This window comes from Sturnira hondurensis, unplaced genomic scaffold, assembly GCF_014824575.4.
Source record: "Sturnira hondurensis isolate 20B ecotype Veracruz unplaced genomic scaffold, ASM1482457v3 Scaffold0004068, whole genome shotgun sequence".
NCBI lineage: Eukaryota > Metazoa > Chordata > Mammalia > Chiroptera > Phyllostomidae > Sturnira > Sturnira hondurensis.
The window spans coordinates 5,884,819-5,895,942 of record NW_028076699.1 but is presented as its reverse complement, the minus strand read 5'-3'; the positions used below and the strand labels follow the sequence as shown (position 1 = coordinate 5,895,942).

The 11,124-nt window shown below is 39.3% G+C and overlaps 1 protein-coding gene across 2 annotated transcripts in view; it reads left to right on the top strand.

Annotated features, from left to right (window-relative positions):
- Positions 1 to 833: 833 nt before the first annotated feature.
- ZYG11B (zyg-11 family member B, cell cycle regulator) overlaps positions 834 to 11,124 on the top strand; it is a 74,389-nt gene continuing 64,098 nt past the window's right edge. For both annotated transcript variants that reach the window (XM_037043257.1, XM_037043256.1), the window contains exon 1: positions 834 to 1,029. In XM_037043257.1, the coding sequence (XP_036899152.1) occupies positions 1,000 to 1,029 (30 nt within the window). In that variant the 5' untranslated portion in view covers positions 834 to 999. The remainder of the gene's footprint in view (positions 1,030 to 11,124) is intronic.

The window sequence follows — 11,124 nt, the reverse complement described above, 5'->3', positions numbered from 1 at the left end:
GAGCCTATTTGAGGATAACGATAATTTAGAGGGAGATCAATCATTTCAGTCAGTATGGTCTTGCATTCTTCACTCCCCAAACATCCCCACTCCCACCCCATTTTGCAGCAGATTCAGGATTAGAGTTCTGTCAAGTGAGTACAAGAAAAGGAAAGCAGGACTGGAGAAAGGAAGATTAATCTAGGAATGATTTTCAGGAGAGGCAGTAGAATCTAAGCTGTTCACAAAAGGAAGTGAGGACGTACGGTAATGTGAGGAGTATTGAAAAGGTAGTAGGATCAATGGGTTCCGAGTCTTGGTAGAGTTTTTGGACTTGAATTTTTGGACTTGGTTATTAGAGGAACAGAGCTAGGAAGGAAGGGGTTTGTGGGAGAGTTGGATGATTAAAATTGAGATTTTAGAGTCGTTACAATTTGGTAATGAAAAGATCTAAGGTATGAGCGTGGAAATGCGAGGCTGAGGCAAGGAACCTGAGGAAAGGAACCTGAGACGCCAGGGCATTGGAAGAATCATCTAAGAGAATTGAAATCTCCAAGAATTATGACACTATTAATGAATGACAACCAGAAGCATTGGGGGCCAAAGGTGACTGAAACGAGTCAGTGCTCTAGTTTCCCGTAATGACGTAATGTGTAAAGTTTTTATTTTTAAGGGTAGTATAGGATTTGAGGGGATGTGAGTCCTTTAAGTGCCATGGATGGGGAGAAGCCAGAGAGGAATCGCGAGTACAGACTACACAGCCGAGTCTGCGCAATGGTAGAGGAGGCGGGGCCAAGCTTGAGCTCGGGGGCGAGGGCGGGGCCTCCTGGGGGCGGAGTCTGCGCTCGGGGGTCCGGCTGCGGCTGCGGGTGCTGCACTTTCAGCTTCTGAGGGAGGGAGGCTGAGGCCTGGGCCGAGCCCGGAGCCGCCGCTCACCGGAGCCTCCTGGAGCCCCCGCGCCGGCTCAACCTGGGGGCGGGCTCAGGCCCGGCCCGCCGCCGAGCCCAGGACAGAGGCTGCATGCCCGAGGACCAGGCCGGCACAGCCATGGTGAGGGAGCAAGGCCTGCCCGAATCGCAGCCGCCTTCCACCCCGGCTCCCGCAGGCCTGCCCTTCCCCAGCTCTGGTGCCCTCTCTGCGCCCCGCCTTTCCGTCACCCGCTTGTTTCCGCCCCCTCGGCGGCCGGTCCTCCTTTCCCGGTGCTCCCCGGCCACCTGCTGGGGTGACATTCCCCCTTTTCTCTTTCCTTTCTGGTGACACCCTTTTTGAAAATCACTCCCAGTGACAGCGTCTTTCGCGTTCCCCTTTGCCGCCCCCTCTTCGTCCTTTAACCCGACCTTCCTTTCTTCTCTACCATTATGCCTTTATCTCTCTCTTTTGGGATTTCTGCTCCTTACCTCTTTTCCTCCCCATTTTTCGTTCCTGCTCCTTGCTCTCGCTTTCTACCCCCTTTCACCATTTTATCTCTACTGCCTCCTCCTTTCCGAATCATTTCTCCCCTTCGACCTCTACCATCCACATTTCCTCTCCCCCTTATCCGCCATCCTCTCTCCCCCGGCTCTCATTGAAGGAAGCGGTCCCCATTTCCTTCTCCGGGTTTCAGGGGTCTAAGCAGGGCAATTTGAGGGCGATTGCTTCCCGAGAGGCGCACATGGGAATTCGTTGGCTTTCTTCTTCCTCTTGTTTTGTGGAGGGTAAAGGCGTTACTGCAGGTATTGGGGAGCCTCGGAGCCTTATCATCTAGTGTCACTGCAAAACCTGAGTGAAAGTATGTTTTGGAATGGTGGAATGAGGCCAGCATGCATACTATGACCGTATGAGATATGTAGCCTTTTGACAGAAATAGCTCAAATGTTTTGGAATGTATTTTTATCTTGATGGCCTTTTAATGTGGATGTACAATTTGGAAATTTTTTAAATATTTATTTACAGGTTTGACTATTACTCAGAACAAATTGTTTGTTGCTGTTTGGAGGCAGAGACCAGGGCTTCTAAAGACTGAAAATCAGCTTGGTAGTTAGAGTGTGACATACTCTTTAGTACCTTCCATGCCTTCATTGGTTTTGACCTTTCTGAATTTAGTTGAGTGGCCCTTACATTTGCAATTTTTCTCCTTCCTGTTTTGTAATAGGTTGAGGCTTCAGGTGGTTTTTCATTGAGTTGGGTCACTCAACACATTTCTCAATCATATGCAGCAATCTATATTTTGACCTCTGGCAGAAAGAAGACATTCTACTCAAATCTAAGTCCTGGTAATCATGTTCTCTTAGAGGGCTAGTTAATTTCTATTGTTTCCCCCATCTGTTTTTTAGGAAAGTGGTTTATAATGAAATACTTTAATTTGTGAACTTTCTCTAACTCACTGATTCTGCATCTTTGGGTTGTCATTCTCCTGTGTTTGCCTCCACAACAACCCCTCACATGCACAACCCATCACACTGTCAATTGTGTTAACCTGTTCTCCCCCTGAGACATGAGTTCTTCTAGGCAGCAACTGTGCCTTATTTATTCCTGTTGTTCCCAGTGCCCAGTAAAATATATAATGGGGATGTGTTCTGACAAATGCATTGGCATGTGATTTTGCCATTGTACATCATAGAGTAAGCGCACTTACACTAAACTAGGTGTAGCCTGCTACGCACCTTACACACCTAGGCTTTATGGTACACCACCATTGTATATGCAGTCCGTTGTGTACCTAAATTTCATTATGCAATGCGTGACTGCAGTTCAGATGTCTAAGACAGAGGTTCTCAGACTTTACCATGAACCAGAATCACCTGGAGAGCTTTCAGGCTGCCTCATTCAGAGTTATTAGGTGTGGAGTAGGGCCTGAGAGTTTGGATTTCTAACCAGTAACCTATATCGTGCCGATGTTCCTAGTCTGTGAACCACACTTTGAGAAAAGAATCACTAGTCTAATATATAATCCTTATTTTTTACTTATCTAACAATTTTTAGTGCCATTGACTACTGTCACTGGGATATTACAAATAAAACAGATATGGTCCCTGCCTTTTGTTTCTTATATGTGTGGACAATACAGACATCAGGCAGAAAGAGTAATTTTAAATGTGAAGAGTGCTAAAAATGGAAAAGTTGCAGGATGAAGGTATGGGATAGTCAGGGATGGTTTCCTAGAGGATCTTACTTTGAGGAAGGAAACTGAAGTATTAAATTATAGGAATTGTTTGTGGAAAACCAGATAGAAGGAATAACACATGTGAATGACCACTGGTGCTATTCTCTTTGGCCATTTTAACTTTGCATATCCTGGAGGTTTCAGCTAAAGGAACTCACGGAAACCCCATCTGCCCTGCTTATCCCTCAAAAACAAAACAAAACAAAACAAAAAATACTAGTCACACACCTGTATCATATAACCCTCTTTCATGGTATACATATCAACTGTAATTTTAAATTTCTTGATGTGATTATTTGGTTAATATCTGTATCCAACCCCAGACCATACAAATCATTGATGTAGAGGTGGTTTTTTACCAGCTCTAAGTAAGGGCCATGTGATGTTCTAGATACTGGGGTTACAATGATTAAAGAAAAGACATGGTTCCTGTGGAGGGAGGAAGATCGACAATAAATAAACAAATGAGTAGTGAGAAGTAATTATAAATGCTAAGAAGAACTAAATCAGGGAAAACTTGAGACCTTGCTTCTCAGTATATTTTGTCAGTTTGGCTCAAGTAAACTCATAAAAATAATAAATAAATAATAAATCAGGGTAAGATATAAAGTAATGTATGTGTGTATGTGGCAAATATTTTAGATAGTATGATTAGGCAACAACACTAATAGCTAATATGACTGTGTAGGCCTTGTTTTAATTGATTTACATACTTTTTCTCATTTAATCTTCATAGCAACCTAATAAGTACTAGCTCTATGAATATAGAAACCATATATTGGCTTATCATTGAATCTTTAACACCTAGTGCCTTGTGTATAAATGCTCAGTAAATATTTGTTGAATGAATGAATGAGTTTAGGCATGATCAGAAAGACAGGAAAGTTTGGTTGAGGAGGGGACATTTGAACTGGGGGTCTTAACAAGGTGGGGTTTTATTGGGTATTTAGGAAGGGAAGCCGTTTTTGGCAAAGGGACCAGCCTGAAGCTGAGACAGAAGCAGTTGTGATATATTCTGGGAAATATGTGATTCTAACATTGAGGATGCAGTAGAAAATGAGACTAGGTGAGCCTACAGTCAGGTCGCCGAGGAACTTGAATCACAGACTTGGGAGTTTTGGTTTCACTGTAAAGACCCTGAGTACCTTGAAAAGTTTTTGTGTGTGTGAGGGGATGTCAAAATTAAGAGATTTGGAGGATGATTACTACAAATCAATATGAAACATGATTCAGAGTGGGAAGAGCTGTTGCACTAGTCTTAGTGAAAAAATAAGTACATGAACTTTCTCCCTAGCCTTGTTATGGTGGTGGTGATTTAATTGGAGAAAGGAGAAAAAAGGGAAATGAAATATGAAGATCTGGCACACCACTTTTAGTGGATTCTCCATAGAGACATTACTATGGAGTTGTATAAGAAACAAAGAATCGATAACAGCTTTGTAATTTTGCTTGTAGGGCCTCAGTTTTCATATGTACTGCCTTTAGGGATGTATGAGAATATTAAAGTATATTTACTATACCAAACTCCTTTATTTACAAATAGTAGGTCTCCCAAAGGTCATGTATGAGGTCATGTAGAGAAAATCAGCACTTCCCAACCTTGTTTAATTTTAAAAATATTTTTTATTAAGGATTTTATTTATTTTTTTTTTAGAGAAAGGGGAAAGAAGGGAAGAAAAGAGAGTGATAACATCATACACAAGAGAAACATAGATTGGTTGCCTGTCACATGCTCCAACTGGGGACCTGGGCTGCAACCCAGGCATGTGCCCTGATGGGAATTGAACCAGTGACTTTTCACTTTGCAGGTCAGTGCTCAGTCAGTCCACTGAGCCACACCAGACAGCGCAAATTTTAAAAATTGTATGGTATGATAAAGGAGTGATTTTAAGTAAAGTATAATTTATTTTAAATTACATATATAATTTATTTAATAATACTTTGAACAAAATACGTTAAAACAAATTTCTTTTTCCTGTTTTACAAATGACATAGTAACATGAGCTAAATCATTATCTGTCGTATTTGAAATGGACATATATTACAATGTAGATTGAAGTTAATTACATTTATGGTATCAAAATAGATAAGAAATGACTTTCTAAACTTAAATTTGGAATTATTGCATTTTTGTACTTAAAAAAAATCAACAGGTTTTTATAATTGTTCTGTTGTGTTTCTAAATGACAAAATTAAAGGACTAGTTCCTGGCTGCTACTTGAAAGCTTATCTCCACAAATAAAACATTGGAAGTATTGGTAGTTTATTTCCAATAAATGAAAATCCTAATTGGAGGTAACTATTACCACATTTCTTTTCTGTTTTCTTTTTTTTTTTTAATGCTTAAAGATACTGTGCTATCTTGATGTAGTACCATTTAAAAATCCTGATCAGCCCTGGCTGGTATGGCTCAGTGGATTGAGCACTGGCCTGCAGAACTGAAAGGTTACCGGTTCAATTCCCAGTCAGGGCACATGCTTTAAAAAAGAATCCTGATCAAATAATGCATTCATATTTGTTTCATAATAAGTGTAGCCTATGTTTCTTGTCTTTAACCAACAGTTCATTATAAGAGTAAATATAATTTTAAACTACAGTGATGATCAGTGTTCAGATGAAGTTATAATAATTGAGTGACTATAGCCCTGGCTGGTGTAGCTCAGTGGATTGAGTGCTGGCCTGTGAACCAAAGGGTTGCCACTTTGATTCCCAGTCAAGGCACATGCCTGGGTTGCAGGCCAGGTACCCAGTCATGCAAGAGGCAACCATGTGATGTTTCTCTCCCTCTCTTTCTCCTTCCCTTCCCCTCTAAAAATAAAAAAAAATATTTTTTAAAAAGTAAAATAATTGAGTGATTATCATGAGCCAGTCTCTTAATTTTCATTAATTCACTTATGTGCAGCAGATAAAATTTTGGATACCTTCAAACTATTCTGTTTTTAAAGGGGAAAACTTTTAATAATTATTTCATTAAATAGTTAAAAATATACAAATTTGAGATAGACATCAGTATTGAATTTAATGACTTGAGCAATTGGGAAATGCTGGCTAAAACCCTACTTTTTTCATAGGTTCTAAAGCTAGTCCTTGAAAACACATTTAACCCAGGAGAAGAAATAGTTATTAGATACAATGTAATGAAAGACATTTTTAGTGCTAACAGTAGTTAAAATATAAAAATAATGTTAAAACATAATTCTTGAATACTGGGACGTTTATTTAGAGGAGAATGATCTCATACAATAGCTTTCATTTAGTGAGCACACAATGTGTCAGATGATGTCCTAATTAATCTTCACAGTCCCATGAAGTTGATGATAGTTTCTCATTGCATGCATAAGAATAGTGAGGCTTTGAGAAATCAAGTAGTGTTCCTGAGGTTATGTAGCTGATAAGTGACAGAGAAGGATTCAAGCACAGGATTGTCTGACCTCTAAGCTGGTGCTATTTCAAACACCTTTCCTGGACTTTTATGAGGGTGTAGGAATATTTGCATCATTGTTTCCATGATAAAGCTAATTTATAGCCCTAGCTAGTGTAGCTCAGTGGATTGAGCGCTGACTGCAAACCAAAGGGTTGCTGGTTCGATTCCCAATCAGGGCACATGACTGGGTTGCGGGCCTGGTCCCCAGTGGGGGGCCACATGAAAGGCAATCACACATTGATGTTTCTCTCCCTCTCTTTCTCCCTCCCTTCCCCTCTCTCTAAAATTAAATAAATATAACCTTTAAAAAACTAATTTATATTTATTGAAAGAAAATTGGTCAAAGGGTATATACAATTTTATGGTTCTTGATCCATATTGCCTTCTATAAAACACTTGATATCAGATGTAGATGCCATTCTGTCTTTAGTATTTAAACTTTTTTTTTTAACATTGAAAGCTTGGGAGGTATGATGGGAATACACTTTCAGAATACATTAATGGGGGGGTGAAGAAAAAGGCTAGTAGGAATTAAGTATCATTTTTAAATGATACTGCTCTTAATTCTAACAGCGTCTATCATGCATTGAAAGCTGTATATTTCAAGATATTATTATATAGAGAGCATACTTGGTATGAATGTGAATTTGCAGACTTTTTATGAGACTTAAGGAGCCTGCAGGTTAGACCTGGCTAGTGTACAGTGTTCTTACAGGGCTGTTCTGACAGCAGTGGGTCTGCAAAGACCTGTCCTGTGTACTTACTTGTCAGTGTCTAGCACATAGTAGGGTAGGGGCTCAGCAAGTAGTTGTTGAATGCAGGTGTTTTGAATAGTATATTAGGATCCTTATGATCTAATCATTCAACAACCTAATCACTTAATGATCTAATCATTTTATGAGGTAAAGTCTTTGCATTTTGTGCTCTGTAATAGCAAACATTATACTCTTTTTTCCTGATTACACTTTGTTTTTGCCTAGAATTCTGCCCTCCTTCCTGACTGTTTAACCTTCATGTGCTACTTTAAATCAGTGATTTTCAACTGGTGTGCCTCAAGAGGCACACTGGTGAGAATTTTTAAAACGTGGAATACCTGACTGTTTAGTCAGGGACACTGACCTGTTTTCCCTTAGCTTGTCAAGTTAAAAAATGACAGCCAACACAACAATAACTGTCCAGTGTGAATTAATCAAAATTATTACCTATTTTGTTTGTCAGAGCAGCAAAAAATATATTTTTTGGTGTGCCACAGAATTTTATTATAGTAAGTAGTTTATATGTGCCATGAGATGAAAAAGGTTGAAAATCACTGCCTTAGTCTATGGCCATACCACCCTGAACGCGCCCGATCTCGTCTGAAAATCAGTGCCTTAAACGTTACCTCCTTTTTGAAGCCTTCATTACCTCCAGGTAGCCTTGTATTACTTTTTTTACATTTATTTGCCTTTCTGGACTTTGGATATGTCTTGGTTACAACAGTTACTCTGTGGTGGTGGTATTGTTTGCTAACAAGGCTGTCTCTCCAGTTTGTGAGCTTCCTGAAGGCAGGGACATTACTGTGTTTTATCAACTTCAGGTCTTAAGCATTTAGTATAAGGCTGGAGGCATAGTAAGAAGATATTTGTTCAGAGAAAGAATGTGTGTATTTTGTAGAGAATTGAGTAAGTTGGTGTTAACGGGGATGTGAGTTACAAAAGAGGGCAAAAAAGGTGAACACTCCCCCTGGCCTATGTGGCTCAGTTGGTCGGAATGTTATCCCATAACCAAAGCACTACCAGTTTGATTCCAGGTCAGGGCACCTAGTGTGGTTGTGGACTCAATCCCTGGTTGGGGCGCCTGCAGAAGGTGGCTGATCCGTGTTTCTCCTACCTATCTGTGTCTTTCTCCCTCTCCCTTCCCCTCTCTATTGAATAAGAATAAAATAAACCTTAAAAAAAAAAAAGGTGAACACTCTGTACGGTCCCCCTGAGAGGGAAAAAGAGATTTGATGGGTAAGAAATATTTGATCAGATAGTTTCTCTTACTACCCTAAATGGTACTTTTGACCTAGGATAGATGTTTCTGTCCAGAAGAGTTGAGCTGGAGTTAAGAAGGAAGTCAAGTGATTTCAAGATGAATTGCAAAACAATATCCCTTTGTATAAATACTTGCAAATTACTTGTTTATAATATATGGAGGTGTCCTTTCAGAGAATAGCATATTTAAACACAGATAGTAAAGAATCAGTTACAGGTAAATCTAGTGGTTAATCTAAATGATTAACTACTAAAGGGGTGGTTAATCATTTAAATATTTTGTTAATTCTGTATGAAGATCTTTCGTTTTTATTTTTTTCCTATCTCCATTTCTCTTCTGTAAAAACATTTTTCTTAGCTCTCCAGTATCTTAATACCTGTTCAATGTCATAGTCTTCTTTCCTAAACACATATTTTAAATGCCTTTAGCCCTGACTGGTATGGCTCAGTGGATTGAGTACTGGCCTGAAAACCAAAAGGTTGCTGGTTTGATTCCTGGGTTGTGGGCCAGGTGTCCATGGTGTTTCCCTCCTTTTCCCTCTCTCTAAAAATAAATAAATAAAATTTTTAATTATAAAAATAAAAAGCCTTTTAAAAGTTTGAGTGTTCTTGGCCCTGGCCTGGTAGCTCACTTGGTTGGAGTCTTGTCCTGATACATCAAGGTTGTGGGTTTGATTTCTGATCAGGGCACATAACAGAATCAACCAATGAATACATCAACAAGTGGAACAAATCGATATTTCTCTCTCTCTGTATCCCTCTCCCTTCTCTCTCTCTAAAAACCAGTAAAAACAATATATATTTTTAAAACTAGGTATGCAAAGTGATAGAAAAACACAACTCAAAGTAAGAATGATTAGTCACTTGAAATTGACCGAGAACTAACAGATCTTTTTTTTAAATAAAGATTTTTTAAAAGATTTTATTTATTTATTTTTAAGGAGAGAGGAAGGGAAAAAGAAAGAGAGAAAAACATCAATGTGTGGTTGCCTCTTGCATGCCCCCTACTGGCATGTTCCCTGACTAGGAATTGAACTTGGGACCCTTCGGTTCTCAGGCTAGCACTCAATCTACTGAGCCACACCATCTAGGACCTGACAGAGATGTTAAAATTAGCAGAGGACAGTAAAAACAGTTATTATAAATATATTTATATGTTCAAAAAGTTTAGTAGAAACACAGAAGATATGTATATAAAAGACTATCCCTGGCCAGGAAGCTCAGTTGGTTAGAGCATTGTCCTGATACGCCAAGATTGCAGGTTCAGTCCCTGGTTGGGGCACGTACAGGAATCAACCAGTGAATGCGTGAATAGGTGGAACAGCAAATAAATTTCTTTCTCTCAAAAAAATCCATAAATAAAAAAAAATTAAAAGTTTTTATGTTCTTGGTTATGTAATATCAATTTCATTTCATGGGCTTTGTGAACTTGGGCAAATAATTTCACCTATCTATGCTTCCATTTTTTCTTAAAGATTTTATTTATTTATCTTTAGAGGGGAAGGGAAGGAGAGAAGGAGAGAAATATCAATGTATGGTTGCCTCTGGTGTGTCCCCTGCCGGGAGCTGTCCTGCAACCCAGGCATGTGCTCTGACTGGGAATCGAACCTCAATTGTCTGGTTCGCAGGCCCGCGCTCAATCCACTGAGCTACACCAGCCAGAGTTCTATGCTTCCATTTTTAAATCTACAAAGTGAAAAGGTTATTTTATATCCTCTGTGTGATCCCTTATACCTCTCAAAAAAGTGTAATAGTTGCCCTGGCTGGTGTGGATTGAGTGCAGGCCTGAAAACCAAAAGGTCAGCAGTTTGATTCCCACTCAGGGCACATGCTTGGGTTGCAGGCCAGCCAGGTCCCTAGTAGGGGGCGTGTGAGAGACAACCGTATATTGATGTTTCTCTCCCTCTCTCTAAAAATAAGTAAATGACATCTTTTTAAAAAGTGAAGTAAATTTTTGGTAAGTTAAAAGTAAGTATTATAGTATAGTAGGTATGTCCTACTAGCTATCGTATTGTGGGATTATGGCAAGCTGCTTTAATAGCTTTAAATTTTTTGAGCTCTTACCTCCTTGAATATATTATCCAAATTTTTATACCAGAAACTATTCATTCAATTGTGTTAATATTTGTGTAGTACTTCAGTATTTTAAAGGCATTTTCATAGGTATCCCATTTATTCTTCACTACCATTTTGTGTGGTTGTCACGATAGAGATTTAGCATCAGTTTTACAGATAAGAAAACTGGAAGGTAATTTATTTTCCTAAGGTCACACAGCTAGTAAGTAGCAAAGCAAGGGCTGACTGCAAGCCCAGTGCTCTTTCCATTATTAACCTGGCTTCTCTGTTTACCATATCCTATTTCAAAACTCATGCTGGTAAATTAAGAGGAAAATGATGCTAAAATATCTCTGAGTTAGTGATTCCTATGATCTGCTCATCATCAGCTCAGTGGTTACTGACTCGAATTTTAGTTTTGTTTCTTGGACTAGTTATGTGGACTAAGATAGAAGGCAAGGGGATTTATTTACCCTTCTAGGCCTTGATCTCTCATAGATGGAACTCTA